The 25,770-nt window shown below is 32.4% G+C and overlaps 1 protein-coding gene across 3 annotated transcripts in view; it reads left to right on the top strand.

The window, feature by feature from the left end:
* The window catches only part of LOC126890058 (unconventional myosin-Va), a 223,822-nt gene that overhangs the window by 60,393 nt on the left and 137,659 nt on the right, over positions 1-25,770 (top strand). For all 3 annotated transcript variants that reach the window (XM_050658884.1, XM_050658885.1, XM_050658883.1), the window contains exon 2: positions 16,244-16,571. In XM_050658884.1, coding sequence (XP_050514841.1) covers positions 16,244-16,571 — 328 coding nt within the window. The remainder of the gene's footprint in view (positions 1-16,243; positions 16,572-25,770) is intronic.

Here is a 25,770-nt window from a genome sequence, read left to right as displayed (position 1 = left end):
ATAAATGCTACTTCTTTTCGAGATGATTGAATTATATTTAACTCATTCTTTATTGCCCGAAACATTGAATTTTTAGGGTATATTACCTCCGAATTCTATCCTATTGCATAGATTTTAATGAAATTTTAGAAATCGCCTCTATTTATATCCTTCAATTTATACCCTATGTCAATGTGCGCTTTTATATTGGGAATAGCTTTCAACCCTTCTGGGGGGTGAAAAATTTTCTGGTCAAAATAACCACTGAAGTGGATAGAGAACCTAATTCTAAGCGAAAACTGTTCTATAATTTTTTTTTTAAAACTCAATATTTTTTTAGTTATTCGTGGCAGAAATTTGCCATTTTCATTGAAAAATGTCATCTTTTCGGACGGTTTTTTTGCGAATGCCTTAAAAAGTATGCATCTAACGAAAAAAACTATATAAAACATTTTTGTAGCCTATGAAAAATCAAAGAGATTCGTTTTTTTTAATCTTCTAATCATAATACAAAAACAGATATGGTAGGTGAAAAGAGATTTTTTTTGGTGCGTGCTCAAATCGGTGCGTTCAACATAAAATAACAGAGAAATGGTCAATTTTAAGGGTACAATGCTACCAATATCTTTTGTAGTGCTTGAAAAGACCTTTAATACGAGAACTGTTAAATTTCGATTACATTCAAACTAAGCGAGATGGTGCAAAAAAAACTTATGACTAATGTATATGTATACAGTGTATCAATTTGTAAAGTTGCCACCCCCTATAATTTGGTCCCTATATAAAATCTAAAAATATGCTAAAACACGTCAAATTTATTTGTGAGTGGAACATGTTGTAGACCAGTTTTCAACTAAATTACATTAACCCTCTAGCGGAGGCGGACACTACCCCCAAAATCTTTGATGGACAGGGTATTTGAGTGATACCTCATTTTAGAGGTCATTCAATTACCTTTTCAAAAATACCACATAACTTATATTTCTTTACAGTACTTTTGGAATAATCTTGGACTCAATACTCTAAAAAAATTTTGGAGTTCTGAACTCGATATTTAATATATTTACGGTTTTACTTGATTTTTCCAAAAATACTTCAAAAATATACTCTAAGTACTCCAATACCCAAAAACAAATTCAATTTGGAGTTCAATACTCCAAAAAAAGTTTTGGAGTTCTGAACTCGGTACTTAATATCTGTATAGTTTTACTTGATTTTTCCAAAAGTACTGAAAATAAATAAAGCGTATGTGGTATTTTTGAAAAGGTAATCGAACGATCTTTAAAATGAGGTATCACTCAACCCCCCTTTCCATTAAAAATTTTGGGGGTAGTGTCCGCCCCGTTAGAGGGTATATGTAATTTAGTTGAAAAGTGGTCTATAAAATGTCCCCCTTACAAATAAATTTGACGTGTTTCTGTATATTTTTAGATTTTCTATAGGGACCACCCAAGTAGCAATTTTTCGACGCATTGGTTGTCAGTACAAACAAATGCACTGTCTACAACGTTGCCCGAGAGCATTTTCAGTTGTTTCGGCCAACGTCCCCTACCCCGACTGACATTACGATGTTACAACCTGTAGTTATACGGGCAACTAATTTATTACCATTTTGACAACTACATCTCACACTTCAGTTTTTTTAACAATCGCAACGACTTAAAAATGTTATAATGCTAAACTAATTATTATATATTTTATTTTGATAGAAATTTTCGATTTATTTAACAACCTGTTTATTTGTTTTTTTAAAGGCTGGTTTCCATTCCATTGTTTTATCAGTAGATTTGAGATTTGATAACCATCTTTGTATCTGCTTTGGTAGACAGGGTTGCCAGGTCAGTTTTAACTCTTTCAGTAGTTTTGTTTTCACAAAATTAGTAGATTATTTTTAGGCCATGTAAATATGCAGTAATACAGTGATATGCACATCCATCCTAAATGTCCCAAGAGCAATTCCACAAAATTGGAAACCTAATTATTCCAAACCACCAACTGGTAATTATCATTTTTTAGCTAAAATCTACTAAATCAAAAACTAAAATATACTTAAGTATTTTTGGGTATATTTGGGATTTTTTATAATAAAAACAACAGCTAACTTAAGGGGATAAGCGCAAAATGTCGTCTGCTAAAATGTTCAATGTATTTTAAATGTTTTCGTTTTTTGCGAATCCTTAGAAAACTAATAAGTATTTTTGAAAAATTTAAACGCACAAAGAAAGATTACGTTATTACCGAGGACCGAAAGTCCTTGAAAACTTCTATAATGTTTATTTTAATACGTTACAGGGGTGAAAAAAAGAAAAAATATAGTGACTTTTAATTCCAAATATCGCGTTCAAAAGAAACGTTCTGGTTTTTCTAAATAATGCAGTCTTTCATCCTGCGTTTAAGTTTTTCAAAAAGACTTATTATAATTTCCTCATGATTCGAAAAAAATGGATCAAATTCTGTTGAAATATACCAAAAATCTACTAAAAAATGTTGCCTACTAGAATTTTTTTAAAAATATCAAAAATCTACCAAAAAAGTAGAAATCTACTAAATGTGGCAACGCTATTAATGAGAATGATACACTTTTGACACTGGTCACATGACCTCTGTCACCCAATAAGAGGGTGCGTTCTAAAATGGTTTTGATAGTCGGCGCGGCCGGGTTTGGTTGGCGATTGGACTTCTAAGTTGTCTTATCCGTCTAAGGTTGGTAATTAGGTATTTTTTTAGTAATATTGGTAATATTGCTTAATGCGCCATTTTGGTTTTACTTGAGATTTTTGGGATGTAAAGAAAATGAAAACACAGAATATAAAAAATGCAGGCATTTTCTGATAACTTTAAAAGCACCATCAATACATTAAATTTATACAGAACATCTTTAACATAAATTTTGACATTTTGACATTTTAACATAAAATTTGATTTTTTAAATTTGCATATTTTTTGTCAAAAATGTCATAAAAAAAGCAGCGCGTGTGTTTTTTAAAGGTGAAGTATCCATATTTGACGGTAATCTGAGATGCGTTTATAAATTTCACATCAGGTAATAAGTCCTTTATGTATTTATATCATATAAATTTAAATACCCAATACGACGTCAAAACAGTTTACTTTTTGGTTTTCGCATTCACCATACAGGTGTTAAAAATATAGGTAAAAAAACATAACTAGTCTGACTCCTTGAGCAACCATTGCACGCGCAGGTGCTCTTTATAGTCGCTTCAGTTGTCTTATGCAACGGTTACGAAACGATGTTGCTTAAACAGGAGGTTGCCTAGGCAACGTCAAGACAACTCAAAAATCGTCCACCAAATCAGTGCAGAACAGGGTCGTCTTTTAGACAATAACAACGTTGTAAGAAAACGTTGCCACGCGGTAGACAACGTTGTCGTGTCGACAAATTGCTACTTGGGCAAATTATAGGGTGTGGCAACTTTTCAAATTGACATCCTATATATAAAAATTATAGAACAGTTTTTGCTTAGAATTAGGTTCTATAGTCACTTCAGTGATTAATTTGATCAAAAAATTTTCCACCCTCGAGAAGGGGTGGGAACCATCTTCAATATAAAAGCGCACATCGGCATAGGTTAGGTCATGTTTCTTGAGCTATTCCCTACTTACAGTGAAAATATCAAATAAATTGATGCAGAAGGATGGAACTCGGAGTCAAATACCCTCACTGACTGCACTATATATAAGACATTTAATGAGTATAATGTATAATAATGTTATGTAAAACCTTATGGATTTTTTTTTCTAAAAAACACTAGTTCTTTATGTACCTAGAATTATTAAAAGTTCTATATTGGTGATAACAGATTATTAGGAAACTACTACTTGAACCCATTAAAAAACGTATGGAATTTCCTAATATTTTTTTAACAACATATTCTTTTATTGAACTTACATTATTAAGTAGGCAGCAGCTATCAAAAACGATAAAAATGAGTGTAACTATAAATGACTGTGATTAACGAAAAACAGCTTTGAATAGTTTAATAATTCACATATTAACCCTTAAATGCCCGTGATATGAAAATAACCATAAATGCCCATGTGGGGTCTCCTAGGGACCCCACTAAAATTTTCAATTTAGTAACGTCATTTAGCACTGACTAAAAGGAAAACACGGTTAAAAATAATTTTAAGCATATTTGAATAATTTTTATTTATTTTTCATACAAAATTAACGGCTTTTCTAGAAACAAATTATTTTCAATTCGAACAAAATTAAAATTAAATAATAATATAAGCATATAACTTTTAGTTGCAATTTTTACATACAATAGTTTTTTCTTCTTTTCTGTGCACCTGGGATATAAATTTTTTGCAAAAAGAGCAAACGGTATTCACTTTTCTGTCACAGTTTCGCGGACACTGGTAACAACGAGCACGTTTCTTAGCTGAATGGACGGATTGAGTTGCAACTTCGGTAGTTGGGTTTACCATATGCCACAATCTTTTAGAGCAGATTTTACATAGGCTTTATGTTTTATATATTTCGCTCTTTTTTCCATGTTGTTTCGAGCAAGCTCAGCCCCTAATTGTAACAGGAAAATACGTCTTCGTGAAAAATTATTTTTCTTCCAATCAGGATTTTTTTCAATGTATAAAATATAGGCATTTAGTGCACATATGTCTATAATATTCATAAAGAGCCTGAATGGCCAACGAGCAGTTCTTCTTTTACAGGAATATTCCCTAATCAGTTTGTCGGCATTATCAACACCACCCTTGGTATTATTATAGTCTAAAATCATCAAGGGTTTGTTTTGAGAGTCTTGACAAATTATATCACTATCGTGTTGACTTGAAAGAAGATGTACCATCCTGTGTATTCTAGGTATGTACGAAACCATAGCTAATTCTTTAGTAAAAGCAAATATTGACGACTCCGCAGGTCTTTTTGTCAAACTTAGTTGTGGTGGTGTATCAGGTTTATTTTTGCGGACGGTCCCAAGTAAAGTAAGGTTTTTAGATAAAAGATATTGAGCAAGAGGAACACTGGTAAAAAAGTTGTCAGTTGTAATTCCTCTCCAACTGCCATGATATGGTTCCACCAGATCTTTCACAACACGAAATCCCTGATTTTTCTCTATTGTACCACCTGGTAGTTTTCCAAGGTACACCTGAAGTTTTGATAAATAAGATGTTTTAACATCCGCGGCAGCCCAAATTTTTATCCCATAGCGGCAAGGTTTTGATTTTATATATTGTCTAAAAGGACACTTTCCTCTAAAACTCACTAACTGTTCGTCAACGGTTATATGTTCGTATGGTTCAAAGGCTTTGTCACAGTTAGAGACGAACATGTCCCAAATTACTCGTATCGCCGCTAACTTATCCTGTTCCTTCCGCTCCACCCTGGTCACTTTGTCATCAAACCTCAAGAAACTCGATAATTCTTCAAATCGGTTCCTAGCTAATGCGGCTGTAAAAAATGACCGGCGTATTGAGGTGTCTGTAGACCATATCTCTCGTGTCGATTCTTTCCCACACCTTAAAGCACCAGCTTTGATAAGTGCTCCTAAAAAGCTATCCAGTTCATTGTTGGTAAGTACCGTCCACTCTTTTTTGTTATTCGGATGTTTTTCGTTCCACTCTTGATAACGCCTAACAGCTTCTTCATTAGTATGAAGGCATATGACATTCTTCATCTCTTCGGTCAAAAATAAATTGAAATAGTCTAAAAACGTGTTGGAATTTTTACTATAGTTTGTTAAGCCTGGATGTACATTTATAATATTTTTTTGTTGCCTCTTGGATCTCACGAAAGGTAGGCTATTCCACTGCATTCCAGATTTGGATGTATATGTTGGACCACTAACCTCACTAATATTATCGTCCACTTCGGTAGGTTCTGCATCTGATTCCTCGTCACTGTTGACTTCTAAATTGTCCTCAGTTTCCGAAACATTTTCCTCAAAAACATCTTGCTCTTCGCTATCTGATTCGTCGGTAATCTCATAGTCGAAATCGGAGTCTGATATCCCTTCTTCTATATTTCGGATAATTTTTTCATGTTCTTGGTCGCTTATTGTCATTTTCATTCTCTTACGGTCCATTTTTCAATGTAAACTGACGAAAAATGTTAAAAATAATAAAAATATTCTGGTGCCACTAAATGCCCAATCGGGGTCACAGCGAGACCCCACTTATCTAAATCTCTCTTACAGACCACTGCACCTCACGAATGTTCGTGGTATACTAACAGAAAACGTAGGAGACACGTCCACACAAATACCTGATTGCGCGGTTGCCAAATGTTTCAAATAAAGATATTATAGCCAAAAATGTATGTCTGGGGTCCCATAGTGACCCCGATTGGGCATTTAAGGGTTAAATAGGTTTGACAATAGGCTGGGGATCCGGCGTTGTCCGAGGGGCGTCGCGTGTCAGCGCGGACTTTTAATACAGAAAATATATTTCTTCTTCTTCTTCGTCTAGCCATTCACGTCCACATCTGAACATAAGCCTCCTCAAGTCTTCCTTTCCATTGTTTTTTATTGTACGCTACTTGCAGCCAATTTTTCCCGGCAGTCCGAAAAATATATTTATTTGATTTTAAATGTGCATAAAATATAAATATGTATTAGTAAATAAATCAAATAAAAATTAAACATCAAGTCGATAGACCCTTCAAAAAATTGTTCAATCCGAAAATGATCCGATGGTCCACGAAATCATCCTCGAATATCTGTGTAGGCGTGTGTAGGGATGGTGCCAGAACGATATCTGGACAGTATGGAGGACTACAAGCTCTCATCAAAACCAAGGATACAAGTGTAAAATGGTCACATTGTGTCATACATAGATAGGCCTTAGCAGCCAAAACATTACACCTGAATTAAGTTTTGTGATGGATAGCATTATTAAAGTGGTGAACTATATTAAAACACCACCCGTGAAGTCAAGAGTTTTCCATTTGTTAAACTTTGTGAAGAAATGGGGGCTGAACATACCTCTTTAATTTATTAATGCAACTCCCGTTGGCTGTCCAAAGACAACGTACTCGCACGTGTATACGAATTAAGAAACGAATTTTACATATATCGACATACAGAAACACATAATGATGTACAAAACTTTATTACATAATTCAGAGTTTATAATAAAATTAGCATACCTAACAGCATACATATTTAACAAATTAAATGGTCTTAATAAGTCTTTGCAGGCAATACTCAAAATTACTGGGTTTCAGAAGTTGATCTTATGGAATGTAAAATTAGAAGATCAAGAAATTGACTGTTCCCTGCTTTAAAAGGTACTCTACAAGAAAAATCGATAGCAATCGTCGATGCTTCTTTAAAAAATATGTTTACACAACACATGTTATCATTGAGTGAACACTTTGCAGTCATCCACACCATTAAAACTTTCAACAGAGAAAGAAGAACAACTAATAGAATTGTCCTGTGAGTCCAGCCTAAAGCTTCACTACGACAAGGACAATTAAATTGTGGAGGTCAGCTTCTCGTGAATATCATGCCATCAGCACAGCTGCGTTAAAGGTTTTATTACCATTGGCGACTTCGTACTTTTGCGCAACGAGCTTTTTTGCAGTTTGCAGTAATTAAAAACAAGTATAGGTCAAACATAAACTAAAAGAATGGAGTAGCAAAACCAGTTACATAAACAAATATCCCTTTTTATTTCTGTGCCTATGTTTAGATTTTGTTCTATAATATATATAATAAGCGAGTCTTCTACAGCTGTCGCCGCTTCTCGCATCCTAATTTCCAGCGTTTTCTGTCGAAGCAATCTTCAGTTTTTAGGTCGCTGGCGGTCATTGCATCTTCGACATCTTCTCCAGGATCGTCTTGGTCTACCTCGTTTTCTTCTAGTAGGTGGAGTCAATTTTTCTATTTTTTTCGGCCATCTATTTTCAGGCATCCTCTGAAGGTGTCCATACCAGTTAAGTCTTTTGGCTTCGATTGTGTCTATTATATCTAGATCAATTTCCATTTGTCTCCTAATATCTTCGTTTCTACCTATCAAGTCTAGTGAGACGGCAACATCGTCTCCAATAGTTCATTTCCATCGCCTTGATTTTTGACTTGTTTCTTTGGTTGATTTCCCAGAGTTCAGCGCCGTACAACCCAATACTTTCTATTATTGTTTTATACATTCTTCTTTTATTTTTTTTGTTATTTTATTACTCCACAATAGTCCGTGTAGCTGTCTGGTGGCTGATCTTGCTTGGCCAATCCTGGAATGTATTTCGTCGTTACTCCCTGCTTTTGAATTTATTTGGACTCCTAAGTATTTGAAGACTTCTGTTGGGTTTATAGTTCCCATTTCAATTTGTAGGCGTTCTGGTGTTTCTCCTACAACTAAGTACTCGGTTTTTTGTATATTAATTGTAAGGCCCCATTTAGTGTACTCCTCTTCCAGATTTCTGAGCATATAGTCTATATCACTCTCGTCTTCAGCTAGAATGGCTTGGTCGTCAGCGAAGTATATTGTGTACAATCTATCGTCATCGATTGGGATGCATTGCAGCACTTTCTTCTCCACAGTGAGAGTACCTCATTTAAATATATTTTAAAGAGTGTAGGTGCTATGCAGCAGCCTTGCTGTAGGCCCTTACTAATAGGAATTTCTCTCGTTAATTTGTTTCCAGTTTTAATGTTTACCGTCATATTTTTGTAAAGCTGTTGTACTACTTGTATATTTTTTTGCTTATTCCCTGTTTTTCCATTGCTATCCAGAGCATTGAAAGTGGTACACTATCGTATGCCTTTGTCAGATCAATAAAAACTATATGGGTGGAAAGGTTGTGGGCTAATCTTTTCTCAATAACCTGCTTTAGCGAAAATATGCTGTCCATACAGGATCTGCCTGCAAGAAATACATTTTGTTCTTCTAAATCTGTCATCTCTTTTTCAATTTTATGTTTTATTATTTTTCCATAGAGTCTTAAAAATGAGTTTATGACACTAAGCCCCCTGTAGTTTGAACAATTTTTTCTATCTCCTTTTTTGTATATGTTGTTAATATGTGCTTTTGTCCACTCATGTGGTAAATCATGACCTTTATAGAATAAGGTGAAAACATACGCAAGTAATTCTCGTAATACTTGTGGGCTGTGTTTTAGTAATTCGTTCGGTATTCCTTGTGGTCCGCATGACTTTCGATTTTTTAGAGTTCGTATTGCATTCTCGACTTCCTGTACAGTTATTTCATCGTCTTCATCGTATTCTACTTCATATGTTGTTGTACTGATGTTCGTGAATTGAGGTCTTGTTTCAGTCAAAAGTTGCGAGTAATGTTCGATCCAAGATATTTCTTCTATTAAATCTATTCTACTAGTTTCTTTCCTGTTTGTTCTCAGATTTTTTATCGTTTTCCATGCTTCTCTTGATCTTGTTGACCCTATATATTTGTTGAGCTCTTCGCATTTACTTTCCGAGGAAATATTTTTTGCTTTCGTTACTAAATTTTTCACTTCTCTGTTTGATCTTGCATACATTCGTCTATCATCTGGATCATTTGTTTGCAGCCATTTTTGATACGCTTGTTTCTTGTCATGTACTGTATTAGCAATGTCATCTGTTCACCACAATGGAGTATTTCTTTTGTTCCTTTGGGCTGTGCCGAGCGCTTCGTAAGCTGCTTCATTGATTTTATTTAATATCTCGATTTCGTTCTTAATGTCTAATAAAAATTATAAATATTCAAATAGTGTTTTTGTTATAACTATAACCTGTTAATAGGCTAGTACTAAAATTGGTATTGGTATTTTTGGGGATTGGATCGAGGGGCGTCCCAAAAAATACCAAAGTCCCAAGGGCGTCACAGTACGAATAAGTTTGGGAAGCCCGGGGCTAGGGGTTTGCCCTCGTACGCTAAATACACATGCGCACACACACCGATTTTATCCGTCCAAATTCCGATAGTGAACCACATGATAAGGTATGTATATATATGCGCTCGCGTGCAGCATGTTCCTTAGATAAGTACGTGTTTTCAAGAGGCGCACAAACGGCGCACACTGTTAAAAACACGTACTAATCTGACAAACATGCTGCGCGCGAGCAGCGCGCTTACCGAGCGACGCGAATATGTATACGTACCTCTAGAACGGCACATTTCACACATACTCTGGGCTGATTAGCAAAATTCATGGAAAAGTTATTTACCAGCAATTTTATTGCTGGAATCGAATTATAAGATCCTATATATTAATAATATAGGTATGCAAAGTCCGCAGATAGTGTGCTACTTTTTTTATAAACACAATGGCGCCGACAAATCGTATTTTTTTCAATTATTGCTCTATAACTCCAAAGATTTTAACTTTACAACAAAAACACCTTAATAAAAATTCACCGCAATTAAATTCTGGGTTTTCCTAACAAAATTCCTAACAAAAAATTTTCCTCGGAAAATGCGGGTTTTCCTAACAAAAACTCTAATTTTCAAATAAAGTTTTAGGTAAGTAATTATTAATAAATAATTAAATAACTTAGTGACATCAAAGTTTTCTTGATATAGATTGTAATTCCAGAAGCCGGTGAAAATTAAACGAATATTTTAGCAACAATTCAATTGTAAATTAACAAATTACGATCGCAATAATAATCAAAATAATCATGATACATTGATCAAACTTATAAAGATTATAAAGATGAGATGCTTATTTAATATTTTATCGACAAAATATAAATTTTTCTTTTTTTTGCATAATCTTTAAATTTTGAAAAAAAAATAGTTCTAATACGCTGGTCTAATTTGTAAAGTACAAAGAAAGGTTATTTACCAGCAATTTTATTGCTGGAATCGAATTATAAGATCCTATGTATTATTAATATAGGTATGCAAAGTCCGCATATGGTGTGCTACTTTTTTAAAAACAAAATGGCGCCGACAAATCGTATTTTTTTCAATTATTGCTCTATAACTCCGAAGATTTTAACTTTACACAAAAAACATTCAAATAAAAATTCACCCCAATTTAATTCTGCATAAAGACATGATTTTCCCGATTTCCTCCGACGAAAATTTTCCTCGGAAAATGTGGGTTTTCCCAACAAAATATCGAATTTTCAAATAAATTTTTTGGCCAGTAATTATTTATCAATAATTATATAGCTTGGTGAAATAAAAGCTTTCTTGTTATAGATTATAAATTCAGAAGCCAGTGAAAATGAAACGAATATTTTAGCAACAATTCAATTGTAAATTAACAATTTACAGTCGCAATAACAACCAAAATAATCATGAGACATTGATCAAGCTTAGAAAGAATATAAAGGTGTGATGCCTATTTAATATTTTGTCGACAAAATATAAATTTTTCATTTTTTGCATAATCTTTAAATGTTTAAAAAAAATTCTTATAAACAAATTAACATTTCTCAGAAATTGTTTATTATATTCTAATTTTAAAAAATACTTAAAATGCGTATTTCATAGGTCTTGAAAATGAATGCTTTAAAAAAAATTTCCAACCATTTGCAAAAAAGTTATGAAACAGCAAAATAAATATACGAAATCTCCGTTGTTTATAATTTGTTTTGTTTTAAAGCTTAAAAGTGAGTATATGGTACAATCTAGTTACTCACAAAGAATGTCAAAAATTAGTGCAATGGTTATATTTTAATCAAAGATTAAATATACTTTTTTTTGTAATTTTTAGCGCGAAAGTAGGCTTGATACAGAGCCGGAGATAAAATGTTCACTCAAAGCGACTGACACGATTAAACTCGCGCGAGTTGTGTACGTGGGCGGGTAGCTACGGTACTGTATTATTCTACTTTCGCGCGTGTAAATTACAAAAAAATATATTTATAATCTTTAATTAAAATATAACCATTAAACTGATAATAGATATTTTTTTATAAATAATTAGCTTGTACTTTAAACTCACTTCTACGCTTTGAAAGAATTAAAAAAAATTATAAATACCGTAGTAATCGTATGTTTACTTTGCTGCTTCATAACTTTTTTGCAAATGGTTGCAAAAAAGTTTTAAGGCATTTATTTTCAAGATATTTGAAATGTGCATTTTAGCTATTTCTTAAAATTATAATATAATAAAAACTTTCTGAGAAACGTTAATTTGTTTATAACTATTTTTTTAAACATTTAAAGATTATGCAAAAAGAATAAAAAATTTATATTTTGTCGACAAAATGTTAAACAGGCATCTCATCTTTATAAGATTTCAAAGTTTGATCAGTGTATCATAATTATTTTGGTTATTATTGCGACTGTAAATTATTAATTAACAATTGAATTGTTGCTAAAATATTCGTTTAATGTTCACCAGCTTCTGGAACTATATTCTAAACCAAGAATACTTTTAAGTCACCAAATTATTTAATTATTGGTAAATAATTACTTATCTAAAACTTTATTTGAAAGTTAAAGATTTTGTTGGGAAAACCCGCATTTTCCGAGGAAAATTTTCGTCGGAGCAGATCGGGAAAAACACGTCTCTATGCAGAATTTAATCACGGTGAATTTTTATTTGGGTGTTTTTGTTGTAAAGTTAAAAACTTCGGAGTTATAGAGCAATAATTGAAAAAAACACGATTTTCGGGCGCCATTTTGTTTATAAAAAAAGTAGCACACTATCTGAGGACTTTGCATACCTATATTATTAATAAATAGGACCTTATAATTCGATTCCAGCAATAAAATTGCTGGTAAATAACTTTTCCCAAAAATGGCCTATTCTCCGATAATCAGCCCAGACTAACACGCCGGCACCGATAAGCGGTTGACGTGTGTGAAATATTCCGTTCTCGTAATAATGAGGTTTACTGTCGTAATTTGGACGGTGGCTGTCGGTTTTATATCGGCCGTCCAAAATCGGTGTGTATGTGTTATTAGCGATAGGCAGAGCATAAACCGACTGATTTTGTTTGCATTTCTACCGCACTGAACCTTTTTCATGCCCCTATCTATATAAGTTAATGTATTTTTTCAATTTTTTTTAAGTGAGCCGGAAATAGTTATAAATAATAATAAATTTATTATAAATAATAACTTATAATAAATCCAAATAACTTATAAAACAAACACTTTCCCGAATCGCTCCGAACAAAATCTTATCGAAATAAACAGTTGCTTGTAATTTTTTAATGATTTTAACTTCCAATCGTATAGTAAGATTTTTGATTCCTTCTTTAATTCTGTCCAATCAGATTATTATTTCATCGGTAATTTTCTACTGTAGAAAATTACAGTGATTATTTCATTCATAGGAGATTCTGACCAATAGAAAGCTACAGACATGCAAATTAAGGTGATAATTTTTGATAATCTCCCGTCGTTAAGCATATTACGTCAGATGCCCCTCGTTGCTACAAAAAAATACATTCAGTGACATTAATGACAAATGTTTTAAAAATTATAAAAGTGATGACCTTCAACCGTCAAATACATATTTATAACAACTGTGTGTTTAATTTCACTAATTGGTACTTACATATATAAATTACAATAAAATTTTGGTTTTGAACAGTTTTATTCATGAAATAATCGGAACAAATTGCACTCGAACTCTAAAATTAATATAGAAACATTTAAGAAATAAATCTTCATCTAAATACACTAAATTTCAAAATTAACGCAGCACCTTAAAAATTGGACATTTTTTATGTCTAGTATTTCCTGAACCTGTTGTCAGATTTTAGTGATTTTTTTAATATGTTATACGCTGTGAGCTCGTACGTAGAGGGGATATTTATAAATTCGCGAGCGCCAGTAGTGGCAAGTCTGTAAACGTTTACCGGAAATTTGACATAAATGTCAAAGTGATTAATTTAAAATTAAAATTAAAAACATTAATTATAAAAAATATTAGTTGGTAAAAGCTGTGGTATATATTTTTACCTTACGGTAAATATTTATTTTTGGTAAATATTCTTACGTTTTAAATACTGAATTTACGTTTTTTTAATGTTCCGTAATATGTAATTATAAATTAATCTTAGCGCCATCTACACGATAATTGTGAAAGTATCTGAAGTAAGAATAGTACATTGTTTACCGGGTAGGAAAAGCTTAACATTCCTGGACGACTGTGAAGATTGCTAAGTCGGGGCGCAAGCCGAGACTTAGCAACACAGAGTCCAGGAATGTGGCTTTTCCTACGAGGTAAACATACTATTTTTCCGCAAATCGTTTAAAATTCGACAGATATTGATTGATTTAAAAAAAAACGCGATAATTTTATTCCCAAATAAATGGTGCTTTGAAATTCCTAATAAAATTACTTGGGTTACTATGGAAACGTATTGAGGTTGAATTTTGTGTTTTCTATCATTTATGTAGAACACTAACAACTGTACGGAAATATCATTTCCTTACAGTAAGGAAATGACATTTCCTTACAGTAAGGAAGTCCTGACTTTTTCTTCAAAAAATTTTGAGAGGAATGTCAAAATTTCCTGGCGATTTGCGGAAAATTAATATTTCATCAATAGAACGTCAAAATGATGAGCAAAATCTTAAAAAAATCTATTACAATTTAATTACTTTTTAGCGTTGTAAATATTAAGCGATAACAATTAAATAATAAATTTAAAAATTACCAGTGAAAGTTGAATTAGTAATCCGCCAGGAGCGACACCAGCGAAGCTCAGAGCGTATAGCTTTGTTCTTCAAGAATATCAATGAAATAATATTGTTGCTAAACAGATAAGTGTCATTGTATAACGGATGTAACAATGATAGTGTGTTTTTCCTCAAAGTTTGAAACACCCTGGGGATATTCTAGCGTATATAAAATATTGAAATTAAAACTCATCTGTAGCCTTAGGCTTTCTTAACATTCTGCTTTTTGATTCTTTCGCTTATGTTGGACAATAAAAAAGTGAGGTACTTTAACAACTAGCAACGTTCTTCATCAATACAGGGTGTTTCTAAATAAGTACGACAAACTTTAAGGGGTAATTCTGCATAAAAAAATAATCATCGTTTGCTTTATAAACATATGTCCGCAAATGCTTCGTTTCCGAGATACGGGATGTTGAAGCTTTTCTTACAAACTTACAATTTATTTATTGCTCTAAAACCGGTTGAGATATGCAAATGAAATTTAGTAGGTTTTAAGAGGTAGATATTGCGCATTTTTTGGCATACAATTAATAGTTTTATTTTCACCATTGGCGTGCATACGGGTCATCGGTAATATTACCGGTACGCACGCCAATGGTTAATATAAAATTCTTACTTGTATGCCAAAAAATGCGTAATAACTACCTCTTAAAACCTAGCAACAAATTTTATTTGCATATCTTAACCGGTTTTAGAGCAATAAATAAATCGTCAGTTTGTAAGAAAAAAATTTTTATAAAGCAAACGGTCATTATTTTTTCATGCAGAATTACCCCTTACAGTTTGTCGCATTTATTTAGAAACACCCTGTATTGATGAAGAACGTTGCTAGTTGTTTAAGTACCTAAATTTTTAATTATCCAACATAAGCGAATGAATCAAAAAGCAAAATGTTAAGAAACCCTAAGGCTACAGTTTGTGTTTTAATTTCAATATTTTATACACGCTACAATATTCCACAGGGTGTTCCAAACTTTGAGGAAAAAACACACTATCATTGTTACACCCGGTATTCAATGACACTTCTCTGTTTGGCAACAATATTATTACATCGATATTCTCGAAGAATAAAACTATACCATATTAAAAAATCAATAAAATCGGATAACAGGTTTAAGAAATACAAGACATCAAAAATGTCCCATTTTTAAGGTGGTGCGTTAATTTTGATGCTAACTGTATTTGCTAAACTGTGCTTTTCACTTTGACAAGTTGAAAAATGTGTGTCACATTAATTGGGATCAATGTCACTGACTGTTCTTATATAAAGACTTTAATTTTATATGTAAGTATTAAAAAATAATCTTACGAAGATCCCACGACAGTAAAAATAAATAAGAAAATAATGCTTCATTTTTTCTTAAATTTGTTGTCATTGGGCAATAGCCACTCGAGCCCTGCGGGCTCTCGTGTCTATTGCCAGACAACAAATTATCGAAAAACTGTCGCATTATTGTCAATTTATTCTCACTCTCTTGTGATATTATACCCGAAAATATGCCTTAGTTAATGATTTTTGGAATTTTTTTTCAAAAGAATTTTTACGGGGCCATTTTATCAGTATTGACAGTTCGTTGGTTACGACTGATATGCGACTACTGTTTAAATAGGTCTATAAAGCTTTTGCTATCTGTATTTCCCAAATTGTTTCATTTTTGTTAGTAATAATGCGTGTACTCTGTTGCAGGGTGCAAAAGTATGGATACCAGACGCAGAAAAAGTATGGCAAGCAGCGGAGTTACTTGACGATTACTCTCCATCGAAAACGTCACTCAACGTTCTTACAAATGCAAACGAAACTAAAGCTTTAACCATTAAGTCTGAAAAAGATCTCCCATTTTTGATGAACCCCCGCATTCTACTGGGAGAGAATGATTTGACGTCTCTTTCCTACCTGCACGAACCTGCTGTTCTTCACAATTTGCAGTACAGATTTTGTCAGAAAAATGATATCTATACATACTGTGGGATCGTACTAGTTGCCATTAATCCATATACAGAGTTACCTATTTATGGTGAGTATATTTTGTACAACAGTATTAAGGGGACGGGGTATGATTTAAAAATTTTGAATTTTCGATTTTTATTTTCCGGAAATACAGCATGTTGAGTATAAAGCAGCTTCAAGTGAAAAACGTTCAACAGCTGTTCCCCTTCTCTTTTGCAAATTACTCCGCGATTCAAAAACTTTCCGGTGTGCATCACTTTACGATTTGGAATACAAAAAAGAAATTGAAAATAAACGTTGACTATACGCGTTTTTCACAAAACTGCTGTTTTTAAAGGCGGTGGACATTGTAACTCACAAACTGCTTGATCAATCCACCTGAAATTTTGCTTAGATTTTCTGTATTTCGATATTTGTTATCGATATTTTTGATTACCAATGGTAAATATCTTGATTTTCACTCCTTTTTATAAGAAATTTCGATATTTTGACTTCTTAGTGAGGCAAAAAGCTCAAAAATCGTTAGAAGTAAAAAAAACTCAACAGTGTTACTTGTAGGCGAAGCAATAAAGCAATAAAATCGGCCATACCTGCGAAAAAAAAAACGACAAGACGGATCTTAATAATTCTCTTTGCATTCGATTTGTGAATGCGCCAGGAAACTTTATGACCCATAGCCATGAGATAATATTGAAAAACTGCATTTGTGGTTTCTGAAGAGCATAAGACCTTTCCAGGCGAGGGGAAAGACTAGGGGTTTTTCCTAAAATTATTTTTTTTGCATCAAACATTTTTTTTTAGGTTTTTTTGAGTCATTCCAAACAGAAAAGGTCTTTAGTGATTTTTCTCTTAAGTTAATAGTTTTTGTTATATAAGCGATTGAAAATTTTGAAAATTGCGAAATCGGACATTTTTAACCATAAATCGGACATTTATCTAAAAATTTCAATGTTGCCAAGGTACGTAGATATTCTTTAAACATTGATTGATGAGATCCAGAAGAGCTTTTTGCAATAAAATATCGAAAACCCCTTTCTTTTTTTTAATTGCTAATCAAGCGGGCGCGACACTGTAGTATAAGTGAGGACGTTTGAGTTTGCATAAATTCATTATCTCGAGAATGAGCAAATTTCAAGAGAAATCCTCAGACAGGTCGATTTTCATTTTTGAATTAGGACTTTTTGGCATATATATAATAATAGTGACGTCATCCATCTGGGCGTGATGACGTAATCGATGATTTTTTTAAATAAGAGTAGGGGTTGTGTGATAGCTCATTTGAAAGGTTATTTAATTCTCTATTCAGTAATATAAACAATAACATAATTATTTATACAGGTGTACCAAAAAATTGTTTCTCCTATTTGTCAAATTTAATCAAAGTTAATTTAATAAAAAAAAATTTTTTGTACACCCTGTATAAATAATTATGTTAATGTTTATATTAGTGAATAGAGAATTAAATAACCTTTCAAACGAGCTATCATACAACCCCTACTCTTATTTACAGAAATCGATTACGTGATCACGCTCAGATGGATGACGTCACTAGTATTATATATATGCCAAAAAGTTCTACTTTAAAAATAAAAATAGACCTGTCTGAGGATTTCTCTTGAAATTTGCCATTCTCGAGACAATGAATTTATGCCAACTCAAACGTCCTCACTTGTACTACAGTGTCACGCCCGCTTGAATAGCAATTAAAAAACAAAGGGGTTTCCGATATTGTATTGCAAAAAACTCTTTGGGATTTCATCAATCAATGTTTAAAGAATAACTACCTACCTTGGCAACTTTGAAATTTTTAGATAAATGTCCGATTTAGGGTTAAAAATGGCCGATTTCGCAATTTTCAAAATTTTCAATCGCTTATATAACAAAAACTATTAACTTAAGAGAAAAATCACTAGAGACCTTTTCTATTTGGAATGATTCAAAAAACCTAAAAAAAATTTGTTCGAGGCAAAAAAAAATTATTTTAGGAAAAACCCCTAACCTTTCCCCCCGCCTGGCAAGGTCTTATGCTCTTCAGAATCGCCCGTCATTGTACACATTTCTTCTAAATGACTCAAACACATAACTTAAATTTAAACCTTACAGGAGAAAGTTTATTTTACCCCTAAACTATGCACTCTTCGATTCACCTGTTAGATACACGTGCACGGCTGATGCCTGCCAGGTCATGGTTTTTAGCCTTGGTGTGCTATGAATTACCACTAGACAAATTTCTAGCCTTACAGGACGACCGTTAGTAGGAGGGTTCACTAGCTCTTAGACCCCGGCATGCAGTCGAAATCGTGCAACGAAATTGAAAATGGTTTTTCATTTTTTATTTACATGTTTACTCTGATTGGAGTACGAAGGGAACCATTCTTGTTGGAACTTTACCGCGCTGAGCAGATGGGACGTGAATTATAAATTGTAAAAGTCCCTCATCTTCCTTAGTCTCAGCATCCGTTATGGCTTGCAAATTGTAGAAGCCTCGGCGGTGTAACCAGAGAATGTTCCCATTGTTTTCAGTCTGGTGGGATGTAGAGTAACATTATGTTGTTTTATATGCCATTAGAGTGAAAACTTAGTCTTTTTAGAATTTTATTTCTAAAAATAAAGGAAATTTCCTCTCTAAGTTCCCAGCATCTTTTAATAACATTTCCTAAATTAACTATTGAATATGATTCTGATGTAAAACATCAGTACCTATGTACTACTTCTAACTCTTCCACAAATGCTATGAATTTACGCTGATTTAATCCTCTTGAAGTAATAAAATTAACCATATTAGTTATACACAATTGAAATACTAATTCAGTTTTTTTTCGCAGGCAAAAAAAATTTCTGAAGGGCCGCCTGCGGCCCGCGGGCCGCACTTTGCCGATCCCTGCTCTAGACTCTAGATATTGTCAAGTGTAATTGTGTTTTCAAGTTCACTGCGAAAGTTTTGTACATATTACTTTTTCTTTCGAAATATGCATTATTTATTATTTTTTTTGCGGTTGGTCATCGGTTGCAATAATATGTATAAGTGTGTTTAATTAATGACGGTTCATTTGACGAACTGCACTATCCAGTATGTTAGCTCATGGGGAGCTTGAAATAATGTTGACGTTAAACTATTTTTTAAGGTTAATTATTTATATGGGAAATAAGCATATTTAAATAAATAAATAACCATATGAAAAGGAATATAATAACACCCTGCCTTTCTTCGATGTTTTAGTCTCAAAGAAGGATACTGGATATGAGACTCAAGTGTATAGAAAACCAACACATACCAACAGATATCTCAATTACAAATCAAATCACAACATCAGCGTTAAAAAGGGAATCATAAAATCCTTATATGATAGAGCCAAAATTACTTGTTCTAACGAAAATTCATTTTTAGAAGAAAAACAATTCTTAACATCTGTTTTATTAAAAAATGATTATCCTTTATCGTTTATAAATAAGGAATTGTCAAGATTGGATCGAATGGAACAGAACAACATAGAACGGGATCCTACAACATTCACAAGAAATAATACGAGGAAAATATCAATACCATACATAAAAGGACTATCCGAGAAACTTAAAACAATAGGAAATAAATTCAACATTTCAACAACATTCAAAACAAACAACACATTGAGATCTATTCTATCTAAGACTAAACCTAACAATGAACAAGAAAGGACAAAGAATTGTATTTATAAAATACCTTGTGAATGCGAACAGTTTTATATAGGTGAAACATCAAGACCATTAAACGTTAGAATAAGTGAACATCAATCTTATATTAAAAATAGAGAGTTTGATAGATCTCAAATATGTCAACACGCATGGGATAATGAACATAGAGTTCAGTGGAGAGATTCAAGTATAGTCCTGAAAGAAACAGATAGTAAAAAGAGAAAAATCAAAGAAGCGGCTCTAATTATGCTAAACGAAACCAATTGTGTCGCAAATTCCTCGGTGGAATGCAGTAGGATGTGGATACCCATACTGAAAGAGGAAGTCAATAGAAAGAAAATACCACAATTAGTAAGTCAATAGTCGAGTTAGTACATATTTTATATTTTAGTATTACTTATATATCCATATATTATTGATATTATTTATAATTTAAACAAAATTATAGTAAAGTCAGAATTTGGTATTAATTTTGAGAGTAATTTAAATGTAAGACCAAATACTTACGATGTCGGGATAGTATCACGAGGTTTTTCCTGGTTTTCCCTCGTGATTTACTATGAGATCTCTAACACTAGAATTTTAATGTCACCGTTACATGTGGTTGTCTTTTTAAAGACAGATCACATGCTATGATTTTTTTGTGACGGATATTCTTGAGTTGGGGTTGATTTCATGTAATCGAATGAACTATCTTTCAATAAAGTCGTCCCAGGAACGCAACTCATAAATATTGGCAATATCATTTTAAAGTCTTCTGCTTTAAAATGTATCATATGTATCTGAATTGCCGATATAAAAAAGTCAAATTAAATAAATTATTAGAAGAATTTTTTTACTAAGCAACAACATTTTTTTTCCATTAATAGTATTTTGTATTTTGACAACAGCACCCGATTTGGGCGTCGAAACGTTAATAAAATTATTTTTTTCATTTTAATTGTGGCTTATTTCCCATATAAATAATTAATCATAAAAATGCCACAAGGAAATAGCTTCAGAACAACATTTTTTAAGGCATTCTATTTTTTCTTCATTTTTACGGTTTTTGTCTATTGACTATTGCAATTAGTAAAGTAAAAGATACTTTAACCTTCGGATGACCAAGCGGGGGAAATTGTGACCCCAGCGTATGTTTTTCTTTAATAAATTCAAAAGTATTTTCAATTTTTAATTCATTATTTTTTTATTTGACTTTAATATCATTCTAGATATCCTAATATTTTGAAATAAAAAAAATTCCCTATATTTTACGAATAAAAAATATATTCTGAAGTTGATGTTTAGTAAAATACTGTCTATTATGTGTAATTCCAAGTAGTTTTGCGCTAATGACGTCGACTTTGCAAAGTAACAAGACACTTACTCAACATACACACTACACATGACCCTAATACTCATGTTGTGACTGGCTGAATGACATAAAGTCCATGCCATAAAAAAACTTCATTTTTTTGTTAATTGTCATTTTTGACCTGGGGTCATTCCCCTTCCCTTGGTCATCCGTGTAACAAAAAAAGGTTGGTCATCGGAAGGTTACATATAGAGCGTTAAAAATTAAATATAGAGCGTTAAAAAAGAAATGAAAATGGCATACCTAATAATTTACTGCAAATACATAAGATAAACAGTATTTTCACCTTCGTTTCATAAATATAATATACAATTATTAATAAACAAATATACTATGTTCGTCAAGTTTATTAGTCATATCTGATAAATTTAATTACTGTGTGGTTTTCCATGGGTTATGTAATTTAATTCATGGACTTCGGCTAAAAATACATAATAAAACGTTCAACAGCAATAATTACCTACCTGTTTTAAAATTAGATAATACTTTCAATTTTTATAGTTTCATTATTTAAAGAATTGCATTTTTTGTTGATTTGTTGAACCAAAGAGACTTTGTTGTATGTTTAAGTACAACAATTTTTTAGGTTTTCTGTACACACAATTTTCCGATCTCACTTTTTTTTTATATTTCTAGAGATTGTACGTATACTTAACTTCTTCTTTTGGCATCATAAACCTGCATGGATCTTTGCCTATCTGCTCTGTCTTTCCATTCAGACTTCTTTTGTGCCATTCTCCTCCATTGTCTGCGTCCATTTTAACACAGCGTCATGAAGGTTGATAATTTGAAGGCTTTAATAAAGGCAAAAAGAAAACAGAATTTTCGGCTACATGGGTCATCGGAAAGGATTTAGACGAACCCCTTGACAATTTGAATGAAGCTCTCAGTAGACCTACAAACGCGAATCTACTACTAAAAGTAGTAGCCAAAAAGTGTGAGATCTTCCAAGAAAAATTTACTTTTCTTGGATATGTCATTTTATCCTTAGGACCGCATCAAGAAACAAACACGATGTCCGAAGCTTCCTTGGCCTTTGCAGTTACCACTGCTCCAGTAACGCTTTAGTAACCAGCCATTTCATTGGCTATATTTCAGTTTATCTTTAATTAACTTTATGACAATATTCTATGGAATTATGCCCTATTTGAGGGCAAAAGGACGACTATTTTCTTAATGCAGTGTTCATGATATAGCAGGCAAACGCAGTAAAGGATGAACAATGACTTTATGGTTTTGAAGTTATTGTTCAATAACTATATAGATTAGTTATATAAAAGTTTTTATAAAAGTCTGAGGAAATGAATTCAATTATAGAAACGCTAATTATACCATAGGATTCCCTAATAGGGCAGTAGTGCTCCGACAACTACTAATTATTTGAGATTTTTAGGAACAAAGGTATTTACAAAATCGGATGTAATGCAATGTTGTGGATACTTTTGAACCCTCCTTGGTCCTTCTAGGGTTAATCAATGATAATAAAAGAATTTATTAAACTACTTAAAATATAGCTGTAATCATGCACTAATATTTTAAAGCAAATCATAAATTTGACATTCTATTTATTTGATAACGTCAAATTTTATACTATAACCCGTGATCGGAATATTACCCACTTTCTGTCACTTACTGTTGCGTTTAGTAAATTTCCGACTTATTTCGTGTGCTTTAAATGATGACGCACGGGTAAAGACTCAGGGAATTAACTGTATATGCACACATTTTTGCATATATATGCACAATTTTTATTTAAATATGTAATATTTTTATACGCATATTTATTATACATTGAGGACGTTTAGGTTAGAATAAATTCATTTTCTTCTGAATGGGCGCTTTTTTCGAGAAATTCCGAAGCCGGTCAATTTTTATTTATAAATTATAATTTTTTGGCACATATATCATAGTAGTGACATCATCCATCTGGGCGTGATGACGTAATCGATGATTTTTATGAGAGTAGGTGTCGTGTGATAGCTCATTTGAAGGGATATTTAATTGATTATTCAGTAATATAAACATCAACATAAATATTTATAATGGGTGGCAAAAAAAAATTTTTGCCAATAAATTCATTGACGCAAAAAGAAGTATGTATGTAGTTTATTTATTTGATAAATACAAATACACTGTTTTTCAATTAAATTCAATGTTAAAGCGACCACCCACCTGTCTCAAATAACAGTTTGAACATTTAACTTGCGAGAAGCGAGAAACAATGGTTATTTGTCAAATAAACATTTTTTTTCTGTTTTCTGACAGCAGTAAAGTGTATTTTAAAATAAAATAAGCTACATACATATTTCTTTTTGAGTCAATTAATTTAATTCAAAAATAATTTTTTTTCTATTCGTAAAATTAATAACAATAACGTACATACATGAATTTTATTAAGACTACTGCTACAGCTTACAATAAGATGTTTTTCCGAAAATCGGTAAGGAATTTACGCCTGGTTGCACCAACAGATTTTAAGCTCCAGCTTAGCTAAGCTCTACTTATATATAGGGCCTCCTTGAGTATCACTTACGTTGCATCATAATTTTAGATTCTTACCTTATTATTAGTTATACCTATTATTATATTACGGTATTCTTATTGTAATATATTATAATTATATTAAATTAATTTTTATGATATTCTCGACTTAATCTGTTGGTGCAACCGGGCATTATACATTTTTGACAAAATTTTTGAAAGAAATGTTCGGTATTTCCTTATACTTAGCCGTTGCCGGGAAACGAAAAATAACTGTACGGAAATGTTATTTCCTTACTGTAAGGAAATATTTTTTCTTACAGCAGATTCAGAAAAAATTTATTAATACACACTGCCAAAAATAAGCAAAGGCGTCAAATTTGACAATTCAATATTTTTTTTTCTGTAGTTACAAAACCTGTATTTGGTGGCATCACGAATATTTGAGTTAAAATAATAATATGTCTATTTGAAAATTTTAACATGTTTATTTTAATATAGTTTAAATGTTCGATTTTCGGAAAAAATAGTATTTAAACCTTGCAGGAAAAGCCACATTCCCGAACACTGTATTGCCTTTTCTCGGCTTGCGCCTCGACGGCAATCTTTACATCGTCCGGGAATGTTAAGCTTTTCCTACTAGGTACACAATGTACTATTTTCAGATAGTCTACCAAAAAATTATGTTTTCTGTCAGAAAATATGTATTTATATTTAAAAATTGACTTTTCTACATATTTTTGAAATCTCTCAACCAATTTTACAGATTCAGTAGGTAAGTGGCATTCCTTAAGCTTCCACTCTTGAAATAATACCGCTTACGAATTCGTAGTTAGACTTAATAAGTGCTAATTCGGACTTTGACGAAGGATTTTTTAAAACTTCCTCGACACTTTTCTATGGCAATGTTAGTTTGTTTATCAAAATCCGATTGTTCGACACCCAACTGTGTTATAAGGCAGGCCGCACACCAAAGAAACATGAAACGTAAATCACGTTTCATGGAAATAAAACACTGCCAAACAAATAGACGTCCGGCCATTTATGAAACTTTCCGAAAATAAAAATGTTTTGTGAGCATGAATCACATTCGTTTCATTGGTTGGCGGACTTCAAGATTCGTTTACCTGTGTTTTATTTTCATGAAACGTGTTTTACGTTTCATAATTCATGTTTTTCGTTTCATGTTTTTCGTTTCATGTTTCTTTGGTGTGCGGCTTGCCTTAAAGTAACAGAATCTTTCAATTAGCTAGTAATTTTAGAATACATAGGTACAAGTAATTTTACCTGAGACAGCCGGATGGAATATTTATTAATTAATTTTTATACATCGACAATAGTGCACGTCTATTCTTCGGCATTTCAGAATTTTCAAGCCTTAAACATTGCAATCTGTTGTGTATTTCCCTATAGTAAAGTGATACCCAGATGCTTACCTACCTACCTACCTACTGTATCTAGTGTATTGTCCGGTTGGGGCGATTTATGAGCTTTCGTATTTACTCATAATAGGTACTAAACTATTAAAATTTATTTACTTTTCTGACTAATTTTAATCAAAATATATAATACGATTGTGATACCGACGATACTGTATACGAGCGAAAATTGGACTTTACAGAAAAAGCATAATAGTAGGATAAATGCAATTGAGATGAGTAGATGAGACATCTACGAGCTATAGCCGGAAAGACCAAATGTGATAGAATAAGAAATGAGGCAATAAGAGGGATAACTAATCAGGAACCAATAATGAATA

The sequence above is a fragment of the Diabrotica virgifera genome, chromosome 8 (genome assembly GCF_917563875.1).
Source record: "Diabrotica virgifera virgifera chromosome 8, PGI_DIABVI_V3a".
NCBI lineage: Eukaryota > Metazoa > Arthropoda > Insecta > Coleoptera > Chrysomelidae > Diabrotica > Diabrotica virgifera.
This window is presented reverse-complemented; position numbering and strand designations above follow the sequence as displayed.